The sequence below is a fragment of the Nicotiana sylvestris genome, chromosome 11, assembly GCF_000393655.2.
Source record: "Nicotiana sylvestris chromosome 11, ASM39365v2, whole genome shotgun sequence".
In the NCBI taxonomy this organism is placed as follows: domain Eukaryota; kingdom Viridiplantae; phylum Streptophyta; class Magnoliopsida; order Solanales; family Solanaceae; genus Nicotiana; species Nicotiana sylvestris.
Genome location: NC_091067.1, coordinates 8,697,643 through 8,721,875, shown reverse-complemented (window position 1 = coordinate 8,721,875; position 24,233 = coordinate 8,697,643). Strand labels below are relative to the sequence as shown.

At 38.6% G+C, this 24,233-nt stretch overlaps 1 protein-coding gene across 1 annotated transcript; it reads right to left on the bottom strand.

Moving 5' to 3' along the window:
• Window positions 1-18,576: 18,576 nt before the first annotated feature.
• LOC104248954 (glycerophosphodiester phosphodiesterase GDPDL6-like) lies at window positions 18,577-24,032 on the bottom strand. The gene is made up of 10 exons (XM_009805310.2): window positions 23,885-24,032; window positions 23,141-23,267; window positions 22,760-23,056; window positions 22,026-22,135; window positions 21,415-21,922; window positions 21,284-21,325; window positions 20,825-21,100; window positions 20,389-20,525; window positions 19,797-20,283; window positions 18,577-19,150 (listed from the first exon to the last, which is right to left on the bottom strand). The coding sequence occupies exons 2-10, from the start codon at window positions 23,253-23,255 to the stop codon at window positions 18,798-18,800; spliced, it is 2,325 nt and encodes a 774-aa protein (XP_009803612.1). The 5' UTR covers window positions 23,256-23,267; window positions 23,885-24,032; the 3' UTR covers window positions 18,577-18,797.
• Window positions 24,033-24,233: the final 201 nt, after the last annotated feature.

Sequence of the window (24,233 nt, the reverse complement as noted above, 5' to 3'; positions counted from 1 at the left end):
CACGTGGTCCCACGAATTGCACATTTGCCTTGCTGGACCCTTCCCCAGCCTCAACTATGTTAACCTCGGCAATTCACCTTTCGAACCCCTTTTCCAAGTCTCCATCAGCACCAATCAATGATCCAGGAACCTTTGACAACAATTGCTTTCTGATACCCGGCCTGATGAATGATCTGGACAGACGCGGAATTGCCTTGGCAATGCCTATGCTTTCTGTTTCATTTTGCGGGCTTGTCTCACATCTACAACTATAGGCTTGACCCCAGACCAAAAGTATCCAGATTCTTTGGAAGAGAAACTGGCTGCACAATACCTTGCAGAGATGCACCCAAACCCTTGCCCGGTACAAAACCATTTTTCAACATTTCAACGGCTACCATGACTGATGCAGAAGCTACTTTTGGAGTTGGAACGCACTTCCCTTCTGGAATTTTCTTTACCGATATTGTGTCGAAAACCTGATAAACCCATGGCCCATTGTCGTCTTCAACCTCTATGAGCGGAACAATGGCATAATTGGGCACACACAAATTATCCTCGCCGTGTACGACAATTTCCTGTCGATCCCATTCAAACTTGATAATTTGATGCAGAGTAGACGAGACCGCAAGGTCGTCCCAATAGCAGATTATAGGAAACAACCACATCGAGTACCTGGAATTCCATAGTAAATTCAACTGGCCCTATTGTGAGCTCAAGCACTATGTCCCCGATTGAATCTTTCCCTCCACCATCGAATCCCCGAATGCAAATACTGTTCTTGTGAATTCTTTCATCCTTCACTTTCAGTTTGTTCAATATGAAGAGAGGACAAATGTTCGCGCTAGACCCATTGTCAACCAGTACCCGAGTAACCATGGAATCTTCGCATTTCACTGTTAGATAGAGGGCTCTATTGTGCTCGGTACCCTCCACGGGCAACTCATCATCAGAAAAAGTGACTATGTTTACCTCAAATATCTTGTTAGCTATCTTTTTCAAGTGGTTTACTGATATTTTGTCAGGAACGTGAGCCTCGTTCAAGATCTTCATCAAAGCCCGGCGGTGCTCGTCAGAATGGATCAATAATGACAATAATGAAATCTGAGCTGGTGTTTTCCTCAACTGCTCCACAATGCAATAGTCCTACATTTTCATCTTTCTCAAGAACTCCTCTGCTTCTTCCTTGGTCACAGCTTTCTTCACCAACACTGGGTTGTCTTTTGAGGTCTTAGCTTTCCTCATCTCTTCGGGGGCAAAGTATCTCCCCGATCAAGTCAAACCATGAGTCTCACACACTTCTTCTTTAACCTATTTCCCCTTGTAAGTTACTGTCACTCGTTCATAATTCCATGGGGCTGCCTTGACTGTTAACTATCGGTAATTGAGTTACCGGTTTGATAACGACAGGATCTGTGGGGGTGCTCTTCACAATTACCACAGGCTTGTTCGTCACTCCTGGCACAACCACTTTTGCTCTTTCATGTTTTCATGTAACGTCACTTGAGGACCCCTTCTTGACCTCCACAGATGGTTCATTATTTTCCTTGATCACAGACTTCTCACTTGTTGACTTTTCAAATGGCTTGGCTTCACTAGCCCGATCATCATGACGGTTTACGAAGGCTTATTAGGCTCCCTTACCTTATGCACTATCTCAATCATATTTGTTTCATGATGGGCCGACAACGGGTTCTAGTTGATGTTGGGTGCCTCCGGAGCTTGGACCTTAATCCGATTGGTGTCAATGAGTTCTTGAATGGCTGTTTTCAATTATAACATTTCTCTGTGTCATGTCCCGGGGCCCCTGAACAATACTCACGACTCAACGAGCGGTCAAGATTTCTGGGAGGGGGATTCGGCAATTTAGCCTCGATCGAATTCAACATACCCAACTTTCTCAGTCTGTGGAATAGACTAGCATATGATTCTCCCAATGGAGTGAAAGTCTTTTGCTTCTGCAACCTCTCATTCTTAAAGGCTTGGTTGGGTCGAAAACCTATTCCAGGAGGATTTCTGTATGCTTTTGGGGGTGGATAGTTATTTTATGGCGCTTGGTATGGATTTTGTGGAGCTGGCGCACGTAATTGTGCGTGAGCGGGAGGTTGGGTCTAGGTTTGTATGTGATGGACAGAAAAATGGAGATCTGACGGTGAGTAATAGTGTTGTGGTGGGTTATATGGAGTGTGGGGGTAAGTTTGGGGATAGGGTCGCGGCTGGTTGTAGCAACGGGGAAAGTTCTTGGATCCAACCCAAGCTCCCAACTCAATTGTCGAAACATCCTCCTTCTTCTTCTTCCCGAGCACACCCCCAGTATCGTTTTGAATGGCCTGAGTGGTCGCTTTGATTGCTGAATAACTCATGATCTTGTTGGACTTGAGTCCCTCTTCAACCATGCCTCCCATTTTTACAACTTCATTAAAGGACTTGCCCACTGCTGACACCAAGTGACTGAAAAAAGTGGGCTCCAAAGCCTGCAAGAAATAATCAACCATCTCGCTTTCTTTCATCGGAGGGTCAACCCTCACTGCTTGCTCTCTCCAACGGATCCATATTCTCTGAAGCTCTCCCCGGGCTTTTTCTCAATCTTTGTCAATGACAGACGGTCTGAGATGGTTTCGAGGTTGTATTGAAAATGGAAGGCAAAGGCTTGGGCCAAATCGTCCCATGTGTACCACCTGCTGTGATCTTGTCTGGTATACCATTCTAATGTCGATCCGCTCAAACTTTGGCTGAAATATGCCATCAGCAACTCATCCCTTCCTCCTGCTCCTCTCATCTTGCTACAAAATCCTCTTAAGTGTGCTATTGGGTCACCATGCCTGTCGTATAGATCAAACTTGGGCATTTTGAACCCTGATGGTAACTGAACATCTGGGAACAGACATAAATCTTTATAGGCCACACTTACTTGACCTCCCAACCCCCTCATATCTCGGAACGATTGTTCTAAGCTTTTGACCTTTCTGATCATCTCTTCATGCTCGGGATTTTTGGGTGGCTTTTCGGTCTCTGCGGGGAGATGAAGATGGGGGGGTGTAAGGATATGGTTCTGGAACTTTGAAGGTGGGTTCAGGGGGATAGTACTGGTTGTTGTGAGTTTGGAATAGGGGTTCACTGGAAGATCGGTGTAATGTAGCAGGTGGAGGTGCCACAAAAACAGGTGTAATTGGTGGGGGAGGGTATGGGACTTGTTTGGGTGGTGGAGCTTGAGAAGTATGGGAAGTGGCGCCATGGCATTGTTGGTAGAGGGGAAAGGCTGGAGATGAGTTCACAGTGGGAGGCTCCAGAGGTTGGGCTGATGGTGGGATATAAGCAGGGTTGGCGGGATAAACCGGTGGTGGATGCCCCTTGGCCCAGGCTTGGTACATTTCAGCCATCCGTTGCTTTAGCTTATACATTTCTTCCCTCATCGCATTAACGTCCAATTCTTCCACTTCTTTCGATGGGTCGACAATACTTGTTTCCGGTTCCTAGTTGGCCATATTCAGCCTGTCTTCGGGTGTTGTATGAGTGAGTTGCCAGAATGCCAATCAACTAACCACCTGCCTGGACTCAATACATCAACAACAGCCTGTCCTTCTTTTCACTCTTTCCTCTGTTCTCTCTTTGTTTTTATTCTCTCTTGATTTCTTATTTTATCTCTTTTCTTTCTTGTTTTTCCGCTCTTTTTTTTCTTTACTCTCTTGTTTTTCCTCTTATTTTCTTTCTCTCTCTTTTATTTGGTTACGGTTGAATCCTATGGAGATTGCCTACATATCATGACCCCGCATGAATCAGACCAAGCGTAGTTCTTGGAGATGAATAAAACACATTTTTTTTGGAATTTTCAAATTTTTCATAATAAGACTCGGAAATAAACTTAAACAGAAACTAACAGACTCTGATGAAAGATGAAATACAGACTCAAAAATAAACGACCCACATACTCTGATAAAAGAAATACAGACTCCAAAACAACTGGCATACTTTAACGGAAAGAAAATACAGACTCAAGAAATCATGAATACATCAGTGCCTCAATTGCCCCCGGGACCCGCGGGGCATCATTCGGCCTTACCGCGGGCCAACTCGCTAAATCCCTTGGAGGTGGTAGAGATCTTCCATTACCTGGCGAACGAAAATCATCACAGTAGCGAAGAATATAGATCTAGTCATATCCTCACAGCTACTGCACTTCATCGCGATGTAGTTAGCGACCCTTTTACTCGCTCTCTTATGACGCCCTTATCTTGCAACAAAAGCCCAATTTGCTCGGTTCTGGCTTCCAAAGTTCGTTCGGCTACCTGGTTCTGCTCTTGGAGTTATTGCAAGTCTCTTTCTAGTCGTGCCATTAAGGCGTAACAATGTTCTCTTTCAACCTTAAAATTTTTAGCTTGATTAGCCATTTCACCCTCGAGGTTGCCAATTGCCTTTTCCCAACTTGTGACCCCTTTTTCATATCTTTATTTCATCTGTTGGACGAAAGTTGCACGCCCTTTGGCGCTTTTAGCCAACCTCGCCCGTGCTTTTGCTAGTTCAAACTCAGCTTTCAGCAGGTCATCTTCATAGTTACATACCTTTTGAGTAAGGTTATAAATGAGCCTTTCATCTTTCATGCTTCGGCTTGGGTTCTCGGCTTCAATTTTCAACTGTCGAACTTGAGCTTTGAGGGCTTCATTTTCTCGCACCAATCTTCTCCTTTTACCTTCGGCCTCTTGTGCCTGCAAATCATTTTTGAAGGTGACATTTCTCAACTCTTCTCGTAGACCATGGATGATGGCCTTATATTTCTTTTCCTTCTCCCCCCAAGTTAACCTCTCCTGAATTTTGCCATCAAAGGCTTGAACATGAGGCCTTTTGGCGGGCCTTTCGGGCTCTAGCTCGTTGTTTACATAAGACATTTTCTCAAACCAAGTAGCATAATTTGGATCTATTTCCCCCTTGGCGATGTCTGGTACCTGGGTGCCATTTTTAGATACCGGCAGCTATTCCAATCCTGCTGAACTACAGCCTCGAGTAATGCAGCTTCTGGATGTAACTCTATGACCTGGGTGCTTAGATCTTCATCTTCAGGCACAATCTGATACCTTCATAATTGCCTCAAGACCCTCTGCGGTGCATATGGCTGGATACTCCTTACACCCATTAACCTCAGGTAGCCTTTGGTAGCAGTCATATAGATGGCTTCTGACCTCGGGAGCCATCCTATAGTCCACTCGACCTGACCTGCGTTAAGAACATTCAAGTGAGAGACCCATGCTTCAAACCCTTCTGGTGCGTTATAATCTTTTACCCTCTCCTCGTAACTAGTGATGAAGTTATTCGGGCTCGAACCATAACTCATGAATCTGGGATGATGGCGAAGGTGCTCGATCAACCACATTTGCAGAAGGATGCTGCAACCTTCAAAAAATTGAGCCTCTGCTTTGCATAGAGTCAATGCTCGATAAATATCTGTGATTGGGTACACGTTCGCGTGACATAATTACGATTTTGAAAACAAAATCGGAGTATGCGTTCGCGCAACTTTGACAAAACTTTCTTAATATTAATAAAACATTATTAATTGTGGACACGTTCGCATGACATGATTTTTAACGTGCCAAACAAATGAGTACGCGTACGCGTGACTCGTTTCAAGATAATTTTCTTAATTAAAAAGCGGTAAAGGGGTAAATGCACATAAGATCTAAAATCAGTAATTAAATAATTTTACTAAGCCAAGTATGATCAAAGCGATCGTGCTAGAACCACTGAACTCGGGAATGCCTAACAACTTCTCCCGGGTTAACAGAATTTCTTACCCAAATTTTTGTGTTTGCAGACCGTAAATAGAGTCAATTTTTCTCAATTCGGGATTTTAAACCGGTGACTTGGGACACTATAAATTATCCCAAGTGGCGACTCTGAATTGTAAATAATTAATCCTGTTTCCATTGTCCTTTAATTGGAAAAACTCTCTTATATTTATACCATTTTTACTATACCTCATAAATATAAGGAGTTATACCCTTTACGGGGTGTAGTAAAAAGGGTATAAATATAAGGGAGTTTTTCCAATTAAAGGACAATCGAAACGGGATTAATTATATACAATTCAGAGTCGCCACTTGGGATAATTTATGGTGTCCCAAGTCACCGGTTTAAAATCCCGAATTGAGGAAAATTGACTCTATTTACGGTCTGCGAACACAGAAATCCGGGTAAGGAATTCTGTTAACCCGGGAGAAGGTGTTAGGCATTCCTGAGTTCTGTGGTTCTAGCACAGTCGCTTTGATCATACTTGGCTTACTAAAATTATTTAATTACTGATTTTAGATCCTATGTGTATTTACCCCTTTACCGCTTTTTAATTAAGAAAATTATCTTGAAACGAGTCACGCGTATGTGTACCCATTTGTTTGGCACGTCAAAAATCATGTCACGCGAACATGTCTACAATTAATAACGTTTTATTAATATTAAGAAAGTTTAGTCAAAGTTGCGCTAACGCATACTCTGATTTCGTTTTCAAAATCGTAATTATGTCACGCGAACGTGTACCCAATCACGGTTATAGACTAAGTAGCGCCTAAATTTATGAGGTAAGTGGATCACGTTACTAGCGAGTAATATGAGGTAAAATAATTGACATGATACAATTAATTTTCATTCCTAATGTACAACCCCGACGACTCGATTCACATGAAGAAGCACATAAACAGTGATGGAACGAAAACGAACAAAAAGCAAAATCGAACATTCCATTAAACAAGCATTCAGATTATTTAAAGGATTTAAATAAGCAAACAACTTAAACTATACTAAATGAGGCATAGAAAGGAATAATAATGATAATAATTAATCTAATCTACTAAAAAAACATTAACAGATGTCTAAGCCTTCTCATTTTTGCTAGTTCCCTTATCACGTCAATCCCATGGTCCTTTTGATTAAAGCTTAACTAATGAAATAATGATTCAATCACTTTCTTTTAACAAGATTCAGCCCCTTTTACTAAGCTCTAATATTTAAAATGAGAAAGTAGTAAAGCAAACATGGCTGAACCATATTAGAATATATTTCCAAAATATTAAATGATTAAATCCTGTATCACATATGCCTTAAAGTGAACAAGTGATTTCTTTTGATTAACAATCTAAGTGATTAAAATAACTATGAGACAGTTAACAATCTAACTAAGTGCACACCTACTGTATGAACTTCATATCTCGCTTTTTGAACAATTCAAATCCACTTAAATTATTTTGAAAGCCGGTTTCTAACCAAGCGTAATGGTACACATCCAACTCACAAACAGTGACAACACTCTACCACAACAAACTCTAATTTCAAGCTATAAGACCAATGGACCTACTCAAGCACATTATTATATGTTCGACATTTCATGCACCCAGGAGCATTCATTTACCATTACATAGCCAAAAGTTCAGCGTTCTTCTAAATGGCTAAAGCAAATTCAAATCCCTGAGCACGGCTGGACAACTTAACACATGAATTATAACAAAAAAACATAGGTATAAACAACAACAGCTAATAGAATTTAACATTCAAACAAGATTTCTATTCAAATTCCAACTCGAACATCCAAATCTGTATACAAATTCAGTCTGGTTCCAACTTGTGGCACTTCATTTGTTAGCAAAAGGTATGAAGAAATACCTGGAATTTAAAAATAAATGATCAGTAATTGAGCAGTAACAGGAGCAGTGTTTCAGCAACAAGATCGACCCAGAAATGCTAAAAAAATCACTTTGAACCAAAGCAACACCCAAAGCTCAAAATCAGAATACCCCTAAAATCTGAACCCGAGCCCTTGGATAAAAACCAAAACTCAACTCATTTTACCCTTAGTTGTTCGAGAATTCTATTAGAATGAGGATCTGAATGGAACAGTAGACCCTTTGTTCTAGCCGCCTCAGTTTTCTGATATTTTTAGCTCTTAAAATCCTTGCCTTCTAAGGCAAGTAAGAATGTCTTTATAGGCAAGTCACTAGGGCAGACCCCAGGTTTCAGTTTTCATTCCTAGTCCTTCCCTTAACTTTATTTTTTTTCCATTGAACCCTCATTTTCTGACATGCTCCCCAAGTTCAAACACCTAAAATCTGAAATTCCCTTAGAAACCCCCACTAGAAGCTTCCTATTCAGTTACACTCAAGATTCCTTAGGCCAATTCCCTAAACTACCCTTCGAACCCTGATTATTTACTCTAGGAACCCATATGGGTCAGATTGACCCGATATTTAAACCAACATTTGGGCTCAATTCTGACCTGATACCCTAAACCAAATCCCTTGAAATGAATTCTGAAACAGATTCAGAGCCTAAACAGCAAAATGGGTTGAACCAGGCTGACAACTAAACGACTTCACAAGACTAAGACCTAAACTAACATGCGGAATTGAATGAAGCTGTCAAATAAACCTAATTAAATTAACCTAGAAGGCTGAAAAAGCAGGGTGAACTCAGAACCACATTACTATAAGACAACTAAACTAAAGAAAGGGGAAGAGGATGATAATAAGACAATGAGAGAAAGAAAACACAAAAGGGAAAAAGAACTTACCAAATCAACCTCGACGCCAGACGGAAACAAAGGACCCAATAAAACTAATGTCGATCAGTCATTCTTTGTTAAGAACAGACTAAGCAACATCAGTCTTGATGAGTCCAAGCTTCAAAACTCGACGAAACACCACCCTATGACCATGCATGCTACCAAATTCCATAGAAAATGACTTTTCGATTTTAGGGTTCGCTTTTCGATCTGAAATTCGAGAATTTCCAGGGGAATTCAAAGCAAACGGAGTGGAAATTTGGAACGAGGGAGTCTTGGGGGTCACAGGGTGTTATCGGAGTGATTTGGGAGAAATCAAGTTTTAGTCTGATTTTCGATTGAAAATTCGAGAAACAGGGCTGGAATTTGAGAGAAACGGTTTGGGGGTTTGGTGGAGAGGAGTTAGGGGTGTAAATTTGGTAGGGTTCGGATGTCGGCCTCCACCGTGGGCGATTTCCGGCGGGCGGCAGGAGGTGGTTTAGGGCGGGGCTAAAGGAGGGTCTCTAAGATGGTTAGAGACGAAAAGGAGGGGGGGTATGAGAGGGGCGGGGTCCGTTCGGACACTTATATACCATCAAGACCCACGGTTCCCAACCGTTGGATCTAAAGAAGATCGACGGCTGGGATTCAAGCTCATCGAAATGGGGTCGTTTGGTTTAGTGTGGAGATGGACCGGGTTCGGACGGGTTCTGGGCCTAGGTTATGCGGGTATTGGAGGGGAATTCAGTTTGGGCTGGGAAATCAAATTTTGGCCCGAGAAATCTGATCTCATCCTTTGTTTTCTTCTTTTTTCAATTTTTCCTTTTAATTTCTTTTAAATTAAATTAAAATTAAAAAATAAAACCTAAATTAATTCCTAACCAAATTATCTTATCAAATTGAATTAATTAATTCTAAACAATAATTACCACCACTAATTAAATACCAAATTAAAAAAAAACTAACAGAATTCGAAAAATTAAAATTAAAGTGCAACAATGAATTATTTTGTGATTTTTTCCATTTTTATAAAACACTGAATTACTGATTAATTCAAAAATGCAAAAATTAAATCTTAAATGCAAATGCAGCATATTTTTGTATTTTTCATTAATTAAACAAAATGAAATGCACAGACAAATGCAAATAATTAACAGAAAATGCCACAAAATCCACAAAAATTACAAATGATGAACAGAAATTATTTTGTTTTGAATTTATGGGAGTAATTCATAGAAGGCAAAAAGCACGTGCTCACAGGTGATATTATCTCTGGTAAGACTAGTTTCAACCTGTTTGAGAGCATTTTGGACACTATTTTGTATATAGTATTGCAGCATGCAATTGGCATGTAGTCACCTACTGTATCTACATGGTCTGATTTTGGGATCAATGTAAGAACTGTGGTGTTCCAGACTTTCAATGGCTTTCCTGCTCTGAAGAATTCCATCTCACCTGCTGTTAAATCATCTTTAATTTTGTCCCAGCAGTCCTTGAAGAACTGACTTTCATATCCATTGGGTCCAGGTGCTTTTTCACCTGCAATATCCCATAATGCTTCCTCATTTCCTGAATACTGAAGTCTGATGTCAGTATTCTCCTTTGATCTATTGAAACCACAGGCCCTTTCTTTTACAATTGTGTTGCATACTCTTGTTCTGCTTATACCTTTTGTGCCTAATAAGTTTCTGTAATACTCCACAAATGTCTCTGCTATGTCAGGTGCATTAGTTCTTGTGTTCCCTTCACCATGTCTTATAGTAAAGATTCTATTGGAGTTCCTCCTAGCTTTTATCATACTATGAAAGAACTTAGTGTTCATGTCCTCTTCCTTCAGCCAGTGCATTTTGCATTTCTGCTGCAGGTATTGGTTTCTTGCTTGTGTCCATTTCTGACATTGTTTGGAGAGCTGGCCTTCCTTCAAAATTCGTTCCAGATTAACAGGATCCCTCTAAATTGCCTTATGGCATTCCTCCAATTTTCTTTGTGCTTGTATAGCTTTGCCTTCTACATCACTAAATTGACTTCTATTTATAGCTTTTAGAACATATTTGAGCCTGTTGAGTTTCCCCACCAGTCTATACATACATGTACCCTCTATGTTCTTTTCCCAGTTGTCCTTCACCTGTTGTTGAAAGTTTGTGGCTTGACTCCACATGTTGTAGTACCTGAATCTGTGTTGGTTCTGCTGAGGACCATTATCCCAATTTATCAAAGCATGAAAATGGTCCATGAGGCCCTCATTCCCAAAGTGCACCTCTGATCCTGGTAATGTACTCAGCCACTCCCCATTTACTAAGACTCTGTCAATTCTACTATACACTTTGCTGGTGTCACCATGTTTGTTATTCCATGTATAGTATGATCCAGAAGATCTGAGTTCTTGAAGTGAATATTTTCCCAAACATTCTTTGAAATCCCTTACTTCAGATGTTGATACTGGCCTCCCCACTCTCTCATCCCTATGTAAGACACAGTTAAAGTCCCTCATTACTGCCCATGGACCTTACATAGTGTTGTATATTCGCTCCAGCTCTTGCCATCGTTCCCTTCTTAGCCCTTGATCATTAAAGTCATATACCATTGTTACTTAGAACTTGTACTGAGTTCCTCTATGTTCAACCATACAATATAATCTGTGCAGACACCTTTGTGATATTCACACTAAACGTTTGTGGTTTCCATAGTACCCAAATTCTACCCCCTGGATGGTAGCTAAGATTTGTATTGAATGACCAACCATTACAAAGGTTAAGGAAAGCTGATGATGCTTTATACCTCTTAACCTTTGTCCAGGAACCCAAATAGGCCAACGTTAGAGTTATGCAGAAATAAATTCATCTATTTCTGCTTGTTTTGCCTATTTAGGCCCCTGGCATCCCAGAAGCCTATTCTATCCATTAGGTGGAGGGACTCCCCCATCCCTCACATTACTTGGCCCTGTTCCACTTTTCAGTTGTGCTCTTCTATTATTAGTAACCTCCACTATTGTACTCCTTGTGTGTTGTGTTGCTTGCCCCTCTATTATACTGCTATTGTTTCTTCTTTGCTCATCTGGTATGCCATTCTGAATCCTCTTATTCACCACCTCTTCATGAGCTTCTGGTTTCTTAGGTTGCTCCTCCAAAGTAGCAAATGAGTTCCTCAATGTAGTGGAAACAGTTTGTTGGGCTACTCCTTGCCTGGTCTTCCTCATCTTATCTTGCACTTCCTTCTTGCCTTCTCCTTTTTTCATTTCCACTTGAACTTTGCTATTTTTAGGTTTCCATGCTTGTGTTGTCTGGTTCGTTTGTGCATTTCTTTGTATTTCCCTACATTGCTCCTTGATATGTCCATAGTTTCTGCAATGATCACACATTGTTGGCTTCCATTCATACTCCACTATTTGTTCTATTATTTGCCCAAGTTCATTCTCAAACATTATTGTCTCTGGATATGTTTTATTCATTGGAACTTCCACCATCACCCTAGCATACATTAATTTCTCCTTCCTTGTAGTTGCAGTATCAACTTTTATAGGCTTACTTACTAATCCTGCAATTTGGTCAAAGCAGCTTGCCCCCAGTACTTGAGATCCAGTCCCACAAGCCGGATCCAAATTGGAACCTGCTCCACCATTATTTTACTCATTTCCATCCCTGGCTTCCATGGCTTCACCACCACTGGTTTTCTATCAAAAGTTTGGGTTCCCCCTTCAATTGCTTTTATTCTTCCTTCTACACTGTGAAATTTTACCATAAAAACCCCTTTGTTCGTTTGAGCCACCTTATCTAGCTCCAAGTAACCCCATATTCTATTGAAATACCCCCTCTATTACAGTTAGAAGGGGATTCGATCCCAAAACATAGCACACTACTGCAGACTACCAATTAGGGCTGTGCATTTGGATCGGATGTCCGAAATCCGATCCGACCTACTCTATTTCGGATTTTCGGATTTCGGATTTTCGGATTGGATACGTATTATGTTTTATATAATTTCGGATTTTCGGATTGGATTCGAATTGGCATGATTTTAATCCGATCCAATCCGAAATCCGAAATTATATGAGCCTATATATAAATACTACCCTAAAATTTTATGGTTAAGTATACTTATTCATTTATCAGACCGACCCTAGGTTATATCAATGTTCAGTCCTCTTTTCCGCCTCTCTTCAGTCTTCATCACAGCTCAGTGACTCAGTCTTCTCGAACTTGAAGTCTTCACTCTTCATCTCAGTCCGACCAAGCTTCCGCCTCTCGTCTTCACTATTTATCTCAGTCCTCTCGAAGTCTCAAGCCAGTGAACTCCAAGTTCTCTCGAAGTAGAAAACTAATCTCGAAGTCTCAACTCTCAAGTCTTCACATTTAATTTCCAATCAAGAGCAAACGACGCAAAACCCTAATAGACGGTAAGCCTGGCATTCTCTCTAACTATTAGTTATTATTGGTTCATTGTTTCTTTCCCCCTCTCTCTTAGAGCTCAAATGTGATGTTTTCCACCTTTTATTTCTCGACAAAAATCAAATAATGTGTGTTTTTTGTGCCTTTTTTGTGTGTGTTAGAGAGATATTACAACATCTTTATTTTGAATTTTCATACTGTTTTTTCAATTTTTATGTATGTATCGATTTGTCTTTATGTCCTGTTTTTTATCTCTCTTTCATTTTCTATTCTTCTATTTCTGATTTTATTTTGGTTTTTTTGTTTGTTTTGGTAGATGGAAAACGAGACAGAGACAGTGAATGAACTTCAAATTGTTGAAAAAGTTGGTGAAAGTAATGCTTCAACTGATTCAGATTTAACAACCAATAACAGTGAATCTGAACCTGGTTCGAAGAAAAGAAAAATGGTTAAAGAAAGATCAATGGCTTGGCGCTACTTCAACAAGTTCACTAATGCCAAGGGTGTGAAAAAAGCGAGATGCAAGTTTTGTTCAGAAGAATATGTAGCTGATACCAAGCATAGCGGCACAAGCAATTTGTTATTGCATATTCCCAAGTGTCCGACCAATCCCTACAAGGCAGGAGGTAGCCAGACAACATTAGGTTTTCAATCGCAAGGTCTAAAAGGTGATGTTTCAGTTATCCCTTGGAAATTTGATCAAGAGGCATGTAGGAGGGCTTTAGCTCGTATGATTATTAAAGATGAACTTCCCTTTATTTCAGTTGAAAAAGATGGATTTAGAGACTTTGTGAGAAATCTTCAACCTTTATTTCATATTCCATCTCGTACTACTATGACTAGGGATTGTCTTGAGATGTACCATGAAGAGAGACTTGCTTTGAAGTCTATTCTTAAAGAATCAAAACAGAGAATATGTATTACTACTGATACATGGACTTCAATTCAAAGAATTAATTATATGTGTGTTACATCCCATTACATTGACAATAATTGGAAATTACATAAAAGGATATTGAATTTTTGTCCAATTACTAGTCATAAAGGTCAAGATTTAGCTAGTGGTATTGTTAAGTGTTTACTTGAATGGGGAGTGGATAAAGTATTTACTGTGATAGTTGATAATGCGAGTTCTAATGATGTGATGGTTAGAGAGTTATCCAAGCAATTTACTAGATGGAACACTAACTTGATGGAAGGTAAGCATGTTCATGTGATATGTATGGCTCACATCATCAATCTAGTTGTTCAAGATGGGTTGAGAGATGGGAGTGTGTCTGTTGAACGAATAAGACAAGCTGTTAGGTACATTAGACAATCTCCCGCAAGATGGAAAAAGTTTAAAGAATGTTGTGATCTTGATAGGATAACTTCTAAAAAATCATTGTGCTTGGATGTTCCTACTAGGTGGAACTCCACATATTTGATGTTGAAGGTTGCTACAGTTTATGAGGAAGCCTTTACAAAGTATTGTGATATTGATTATGGTTTGATGTCATGTATTTCTAACTGCATTTGTGAGGATGGACAACCTGCAGGTCCACTTTTAAGTAGTGATTGGGATAGTGTAAGACGTATTGTGAAGTTTCTGGAAATTTTTTATGAACTCACCTTGAAAGTATCAGGTACACTTTATATTACGTCTAATGTGCACTTTCTTGAAATATGTGTTGTTGATTCTTCTTTGAAAGAGTTGATGCAAAATGAAGATGCTTTCTTGAGAGAAATGGCAAAGAATATGAAAGAGAAATTTGACAAGTATTGGGGGGATCCACATAAGATGAACAAAATGATTTTTATCTCATGTGTGCTTGACCACGCCATAAGTTTAATACTCTTTCATTTGCACTTGGTGCTATGTTTGGAGAAACAGTAGGTTTGAAAATACAAGAGGATGTGAAAACATACATGGATACTTTGTTTAATGTGTATGCAATGAAAAATGGTGGTTTTGGTTCATGTCCATATTCTCCATCTTCTCCATGTTCTAGTCCATCTTCTCCATTTTCTTCATCATTGCTCTCAAAATTCATGCTAGATTTAAAGAAGCATAAGAAATGTGGCGGAGTTGATTCTAAAACAGAGTTAGATAAATATTTGGGTGAAGATGTTGAGGAAGACCATGAAAAGTTTAACATTCTGGGGTGGTGGAAGTTGAACTCACCTAGATTTCCCACTCTTGCTGAGATGGCACGTGATGTGCTAGCCATTCCGATTTCTAGTGTTGCCTCAGAATCAGCCTTTAGCACCGGCGGACGCATACTTGATCCATTTAGGAGTTCATTGACTCCTAGATTGGTTCAAGATCTTGTGTGTGTCCAAGATTGGCTTCGTAATGAATCAACAACTCCGGTTAAAATTGAAGAAGATTTAGATAATCTTGAACAACTTGAAGCTGGTAAGCCTATCTTATTACTTGTGTTTAATGTATACTTTATTTGTATGTTTATTTAGATTACTTCTAAACTAATTTCTTGTGTTACTATCTTATTATACAGAATTTATGAATACGGGAAGAGAGCCTTGCATTGTCGACATATAGTGATTTTCCATTTGTTGTACAAGCTCAGGTATTTCATTATACACTTGCTCCTTGTTTTGTTGTATGTTTCTGGAATCTGGAATTCTAGATAGCTTGAAGCTTTGAGCTGTCTTTTTCTTTCTCTGAAAATGCTCTTTGAATTGTTTGAAATTGCAGATTTTTAACTTGTCTCACAGTCCTACTGAGAATCTGAGATTGAGAGCTACATTTGGTCTGGTTGCTGGTTTGTGTTGACTGTTGTGGCTTCCCAAAAGTTGGAACTTGAAACTCTTTTGTTTTGTGTAATATGTTAAAGAACTGTTGGGACTTTAGTAGTTTGGTTTGTTTTATTTTGCTATGACAGTATGGTTTGAAAGACAATTGATTGTGTTTTGTTTGGGGTCTTCAGTTTGGTTTGGTTTGAAACTTTGAAAGACAATTGTTGCATTATGTAAATTTCATATTGTGGTTTTGTTTGGAGATGAATGGTGTTTACTGTCCAGTAACAATTGTGTGGAGAACTGGAGATGAATGGATATGAATTATGTTTTGATTGCATTGTTAAATATTAAGTTCGCACATTGTTACCCAGTTGTGTAAATTGAACTCAGTTGCATTATTAATTTTTATGAGTACTCAGTTCAGTCAGTTGTGTAAATTGAACATTGTTAACAATGTTAAGTTCGAAGTTCAAACAAGTATTTGGAAAGTGATTGCTCAATTTGTATTTGGAAAGTAATTCCCAGCATTTGTTTATGTACTTCGAACAAGTACTCCAATGAGTGACAATCCGATCCGACAATCCGAAAAATGATCGGATTCGGATTGCCCTTTTCAAAATTCGAAATCCGAAATCCGAATCCGAAATATGCTAAATCCGATCCGATCCGTGCACAGCCCTACTACCAATACTCAATTTCCTCCTGCACATCTGCCAAAGTGATTTTGACATTTGCAGAAGTTTCCCCTTCCCTTTCTAAATCAAAGCCCTCGTTGATAGTCACTTTTCCCACTATACTACTCCATGATTTAGGATTTAGGTTTTGAGCAATACCTGATTCACTTTGGGATTTTCCTTCGTTTTCAACCTGATCCGCCCAGGAATTCTTCCCTGAGCTCTGTGCATGTTTTTGGTTGCTTGTCCCTACTGTGTTAGTCAATTACTTGTTTGCCGTCGGAGTTACCATGATTGACGATCCAGCCATAGGTGTTTGCTTCAGTTTCAGTTGTATTATGCCTTGTATCACATTCAGACTTCTAGTTTTCTTTGCATCTTCCGATTGGGGAACACTTCTCCGAGTCATATTCCCCTGTTGATTTACACTTTCGTCGTGCCCTCGCCCTCCAGTCCGTGGCTTCTTCGCTTTTCAGCCTTAGCTCTCATTCTAGTTCTAGAGAGAGAAAGCCCTACTTAATTTAATTTCGTGACATTCAAGTTACTAGAACATAAAGAATTTCATATAATTAAAAAGACTAGTCTTATGGTACGCGTGTTGCGCGTGTAACCTATCTAAATGAGTATAAAGCTTTTACAAAACCATATAAACGATATTTGAATTATAAAGTAAAAGTGTAATTTATATTTAAAAAAATATTGATTTTATATAACTGACTCAATAAAGAATATCGATTTATACCTTTTTTAATTATGTTCTCTTTTTCTCTTTTAACTGTTTCATTAGATTGAGCTCATATGTGGTTATATCTTAAGTCTTTGCAAAAGCTTCCAAATTCTAATCTTCAATTTTTGAAGACTTAAAATAAGATCTACAGTTTTATTAGCAGATTTCCAACGTACGTTTATATGCACTTTATCTAAGACATATATGAAAAAAGTCATAATTACTTTATATAATTCAAATAAGCAAAAGATTTATAATTAATTTTCTATTTGGTTTTGAATTCCTAATAATTAGGTGTTTCTATACATATGTAGTTCGAATAAGGTAATATTTAATAACTATAATTTTAGATTATTTTAAAATTTTAAATATTAGGAGAATAACTAAATTACGATTATATCCAATATATAACCTATTTTTAAAGGGTAAAAAAGGCGAACGACATTTCGCTAAAGGCCTTCGTGCTTTTAATATAGTATAAATTTAGGAAAATTAAAGTGGCAAATTCATAGTAGACTTCGAAATAGTTCATCCAAAATTTTAAGGAATTAATATTTTAATCGGATGAACCGAAAGGGACAAATTCAAAAGATTTAGTACAAACTCATTTCTAGGGGCTAGAGCTTCGGTCTAGTGGTAAGAATATAGCACGCGATATATGAATTAGGGGCCTATCACATATTGGTATTCTGTTGTAGACAAAAGTTTGATATTTAAGTAGAGAAACGTAAAAGGGCGATCACATTATCTATTGAGTTTCCCTCAAGAATTTCTCGATAAAAATTGTAAGTTGTTCTTTTTTTGATGTCCTATCCGGTGTCCAATACGTGTTTTAATAGTTTAATAAATTCTTCCTTGAACGAAAGAAGGATGCACATTCCATTACAAACTATATCTATATAAAATTATCTTTTGGAAGGAATAATATTTTTAAAGGATTTTGAAGTCGATGAACATTCCGGAAATATTTTCATCGATAACATTCAGCGTCTTGACATTCATATTGACTTAATTATGAGCCTATTTGACCGATTTAATTGTTTAAACAATTAAACATAAGATGATTTGATATCGTTTGGGAACCTAAATTTAGTTATGTAAATACGAGTGTCATACCAAATATTCAACTTGATAGTTTTCTTGCTTTTAATATTTCAACATATAGTTTACATGTGAATATGAGCAATGTTGACTATCGTTATAAATACTTCAGGTGTAGATGTTTTTGCCTTTTCTTTTTAAAAAAAATGTAGCCTTCTTCCTTTTACATCCGCATACATATAAAGAAGTTGTTATGCAAATTCGATCAACATAAGTCTTCCTTAGGATGGCTAGTATATCATTGTCAATTTCAGGGTGTTAAAGCTGCAAAAAAGGCAATAGTTATTTGTGATAGAAATACTTAATAGTTAGCGGTATATCAAAATGTTTTATTGATTTCATAGTTGGCACATACATGAACCACTTGTCTTATTCAAAATTATGACTCCTTTCATCTGTAAATTTGGCAAAAGAATTAATTATATAAATATAATTGTATAACAAAAAATAACACATAAAAAAATATTTAAACTGATTAGATTACATGATACTTGATTAAATTCGCTCGTTAAATCCAAGATGAAGACAATCAACCTGTTAGTGCGGAGCTATGTAGAGCCAAGGAGTAAAATTACATTGTGAAAATAAGTAAAAGAGAAGTTTTTCGGTTATATATAAGTTGTTGAATTCCTACTATATACTTTTTCTTATGCTAAAAATAGAAATAAATCCTAAATTTTATAGTATACTAGTCCGAGCATGGTTGCAAAGAAGAGAGCAGCACCATTAATCGAGGCAGCTGTTGCGCTACTCGCGGCTTGTGCAGGAGGAGGTGGAGGTGAAGGTGAAGGAGCGTCGGTCGTGTTGGCATTGGACGTGGAGTTGGAGGTAGAACCGCCGTCATCCTTGGCGATATCAGCTACAGGAGGTAGTGGTGGAGTGACAAAGTTCTTAGTCTCAAAATGGATGGGCGGAGGCGGCTTGTACTCTGCTACTTCTTTTGGATCAAGCATAACTGCTATCACATCCCCTGGATTTAAGTCTTGTATCTTATACGCGTCCGGATTTCCAGTGCACAAGTTTCCTGTTGCAACCAACATATAAAATGAGTCAATTGTGTACCCGACCTGGTGCATAATCTCGCATTCACACAGGGCTCAGGACCGCACCCCTAAGGGTGTGATGTAGACAGTCTACTCTAATGCATGCAATTAGATCTGAGCATTGATTACTTACTGGATTTCCAGGGCACAAGTTTCCTGTTGCAACCAACACACACACACACACACACACACACACATATATATATATATATATATATATATATATATATATATATATATATATATATAATGACAAAAAAAGGGTAGCACGATGCACTAAGTTCTCCCTATGCGCAGGGTCCGAGGAAGGCCGATCACAAGGGTCTATTGTACGCAGTCTTACCCTGCATTTCTGCAAGAGGCTGTTTCCACAGCTCGAACCTGTGACCTCTTGATCACATGGCAACAACTTTACCAGTTACGTTAAAGCTCCCCTTCAAAATTGTGTATTAAGGTACTCACCCAACCTGATTTATTTTTGTATTAAAGGGCAGGCCGAGTGCACAAAGCATCCCGCCCCAGGGTCCGGGGGAGGACCGCATCCCTGGGGTATGATGTAGACAATCTATCCTAATGCAGGCAATTAGATAATTTAATCAACTGGCGATCTGAGCATTGATTACTTACTGCTGTATGCACTTGCAGTGCTTGGATACTGAGTGACAATTCCATCCGCGCCATAGTAAATAAGGTTATGAATCAGAAGATAAGGATCAGAGCCAAAATCCATGAAAATGTCTTGGAATTCATTCAGAACATTTCCAGCGTAGACGCTGACATTAGCCCAATGCAAACAAGAAATAAGGTTGGTGAGGTTGAAAGTGAGACCCTCCTGGCGAAATTCTGAATATATTGAATTCTTGTGTAAAAGTACTGCGTCCGCGTACTTCTTGACTTCCAATGCTGTCTCGTTCGTTACAAATCCCACTTGTTCCTTAATGTGAAGTACTCTTTGGTAAGTCGGGATAGCTTTGAATTTGTCCAACACTGAACTTTCACTTGACATGATCAGAACTTTCTGAGTCGAGTTCTTATCAAGTGTGGCATTGCTCAAAGCAGTTGTGACGGCGCCAACAATGTCAAGACCTTTGTTTGATGCAAGATATGCAGCATTCTTGAAGACAAACCAAGTTCTCGTTATTAATGTCTCTCAAATTCATGATATATGCGTAGAAAAACACAGTACCAAAATAATATACAGAGTAGAAAACAAACTTACTTCAACGTTGATCAGAACGCCAGGAACTGCTTTTGCCTTGGCGAATTCCAAGAAATCAGAGAGTGTTACAAACTTGCCCACATTTTTGCGCGCTGGATCTCTTACCAATTCTCCATTAAATCCACCGGACATTTGAGCTGCAGCGGATCATATATACATACATATATTTCAGAAACTGAAATCAAGCTAGAATTAAAAGGGCAGCCGGTGCACAAGGCATTCTGTGTTCACGCCGGGCCCAGGAAAGGGCCGCACCTCAGAGGGTGTGATATAGATAGCCTACCCTAATCCAAGCATTAGTGGCTGCTTCCACGACTCGAACCCGTGACCTATAGGTCACACAAAGATAACTTTAATGTTGCTCCCACCCTTCAAGCTAGAATTAGTACTATTTGAAAAATTATTGTGTTTAGAAAGGTTGGTTGGCCGCGCTTACGTTTTAATGACTGAATTTCCTCCCATGTAAGGTCGAAAGAGAAAATTCCCATGGCGGATTGAATGGGATCGACCTTAGCTGCTCGACTCATGAATGGTCCCGCTGCTGTAGTGGATGGCATGAGATCAATTGAAGGCAAACAAAACGCGACTCCATCTTTTGTCATTTGAACAGAACAATCAATTATGTCAACACCATCATCTACTGCTTTCTGATAGGCAAGATCTGTTGCTCCTGGATAATCTCCATTTGCTCCATTTGAAGAAATGATCAGAGCTGCCAATTTAAAATGCACAACAAAAAAAAAATGAACTGCCAATTTGAAATGATCAGAGTTGCAATAAATAAATAAGAAAAAACTCGTTTGACTCTCAAAATCCAAACTGCATCACATAAATTGGGATAAAGGGAGTAGTTTTTTCAAGTAGGAAATTGAACAGAGAGATTCATTTTCCTTACTAGGGACTTTCCTGGAAGCGTTCCGAGTTCCTGCCAAGCAAGCTGCAGTCCAGAAAGAGCAACTGTGAGCTACATGAATTGAATGTAATAGACTTATATTTCCTCTTAAATCCTAAGAACAATATTCTCACCAATCGCCATCGATGCAGACATAGTGAAGTCTGTGATCACACCGTCAACAGCAAACAACGAGTTGTCAACGAATTGCAGATACTCTCTTTGTGGATCATAGGTGTAATTGTAAGGCAAATAGTTGTCATTTGCAAATCCATAGGAGAAAACTTCAAGGCCTAGTTTATGAGCATCGGCGACTAGATTAGTACTGGGCTCTAAATAGCGAGCTTTACTGACGGGCCATATGTACTCTCTAGGCACAACTATCCCCACAGCAAAAGTCTTGATCATAGATAGCTTTGTTAATAGTGAAGCATATGTTTCATTTGTTGTTGGTTCAACTGAATTTGTATCAGCAGGAAACTTGAACATCAACTTTGTTCTTAAACCGCGAACGACTGGTCCCATGCTCTTCAAGAAACCGATCTCTGGAGACGATATGTAAGAGATATCCTTCTTTATCTCCAAAAGTTGTTTAATATGATCCAATAAACTCAACTTGTGTTGGCTGTAGAATGTTGCGTACTACACAATTTGACGAGAAAACATTAAGTTATTTTATTGATAATATGAATTTACATTGTATCAAATATTTCAACGATGAACGAAAGAAGGCAAGTGATAGAACCTCGGCATTGAACCACACTAGAGACTTCATGTTATCTTCTAAAAATAAGTCTGTTGGTGTTGGTGGTGAAAAATCAAATAAATCTGTTCTGCTGAATATTGATTGTGTCACTGGATATCAATAAGCCAACAATAAGAACAAAATCAGCCACAAATATGCAGAGTCTAATAATGCAAAAGTCTTAATCACTAACTTTTACTTAGAATCTTATATCAGGGCTGTTGGATGAATTAGAAAAACACCATGGTTTTCTAATTGTTGCCCCGCGAAATTCCAATGGATGTACAGTCAGACCTCTCTCTAATAATTACCCTTTGTAACAACATTTCATTATAACGGCTAAGTTTTCTTTGGAACGGATTTTTCATGTCATGTTATATACTTATATTATATATTTGTACAACAGCATTTCGCTATAGCAGTCGAAAAATTTCCGGACTAACATGCCAATATAGACAGGTTTGACCAGAGGCGGATCCAGGATTTGAAAGTGGCGGGGGCACATGAGCAGATTGTTGTCCTGTCAGACTTTTGACCTTAAGAGTTCCAGACAAAATATATAATCGTTTTCAATATATATGCACATATATATCCGCCTCCGTGTTAACAGGGTCCTGTGATCCCTCTTCTCTGTACATATGTCCGCCTCTGGATTTGACTGTATCATTATATATTAAAATAATTGTATGGCCATTTAATTTCGGTAACAAACAAGTCCATAAGTTGTGACATACCTTGCAATTTACTATAAAGCTCATCAGCTATAAAATCCAGCGCAAACCATCCTTGAATTTCTTTGCCATTAACAATGTAAGTTTTTCGACGATTCGGAAAAGCATCAGCTGCATTTGTTGTATTCTGAATGTTTAACTGTGACAAACAAAAGCCCTGTCCGTCGCGACTCATATGTAGATCACATAGCAAGACAGTACCGCGCTTTCCTAATGCATTTGCTTGAGAAAATGCAATATCTGTTTGCGCGGGAAGAAGTCCCGAATATCCCCCATTCGCAACGACTACGGGCTCATCACCTGCAGAGACGGATTTAGGATTTCAATTCTATAGGTTCATGACTCGGATTCCCAACAATAAAATAAGTATAGTAGTTTAATTACCATGTAATGTTAACCATGTTCTCTTGGGAAGAGGAGGAGAAAGAGGCTTTCCACCTTTTGGTTTAGCTAAAGTGCAATGGATTAGCAAGGAAACTAATAAGATATGTCGAATCATTTTCTTCAAATCCTGTTTCCACCCAAAGTATAGATGTTTAAACAAATTTGAACCAATAAGCATCATCTTTAATTAGAACAAACAAACACACACACACAAAAAAAAAACTTTTACTATATGTTAAATTTATATGTTCACAATCCATCTCAAAATTGTATTTAAAATAGGGTTGTCGGGTGCGTAAAACATCCTACGTTCATGCAGGTTCCGGGGAAGGCCACACCCCGATGAAGGCGTGGCGCAAGCAACCTACCATGATACAAGCATCATTGGCTGATTCTAAGGCTCGAACTCGTGACATATAGGTTAGACAGAGACAACAGTCCGTCCGGGGAAGAGTCACACCCCAAGGAGGTGCGATGTAGACAGCCTACCTGATAATGGCTGATTCCATGGTTCGAACCCGAGACTTATAGGTCATACAGGGACAACTTAACCATTGCTCCAAAGCTCCCCTTCCTCAAAATTATATAAAACAGAAAATATTCATGATAAATGTAAATGTGAAAAGATATATATATGCAATGACATGCATAAATTACATAAATGTAAATGTGAAAAGATGTACATGCAATGACATATATAACATCAAGAATTAAGAAGAAAGGAAAAAATCTAATAATACTCACTTGAATCTTGAGATCAGAAAAAGGAAGGAAGAAAGAAGTATCCCCCCTTGAGTTTCAGAAGGAAAATAAATAAATATAAAAAGAAAAAAAAAAAGGAAAAGAAAATATGAGGTAAGAAACTCTCGAGGGAATGGAGAAATGCAAGAAATGAGGGATGGAGAGTTTGAAAGAAAATAGAGAGAATATTAGAGGGTTTTAATTAATTTTTTCTCTCGCAAATCTCGGATTAATATCTGGTTCTTATTATTTATTTTTTCTCTTCAATTTATTTTACTGTTTTTGTTCCTTTCTTTTAGCTTTTCGGTTGAGTTCATTTACCTAATTTGTTTTCTTTTCATATCTCCATACA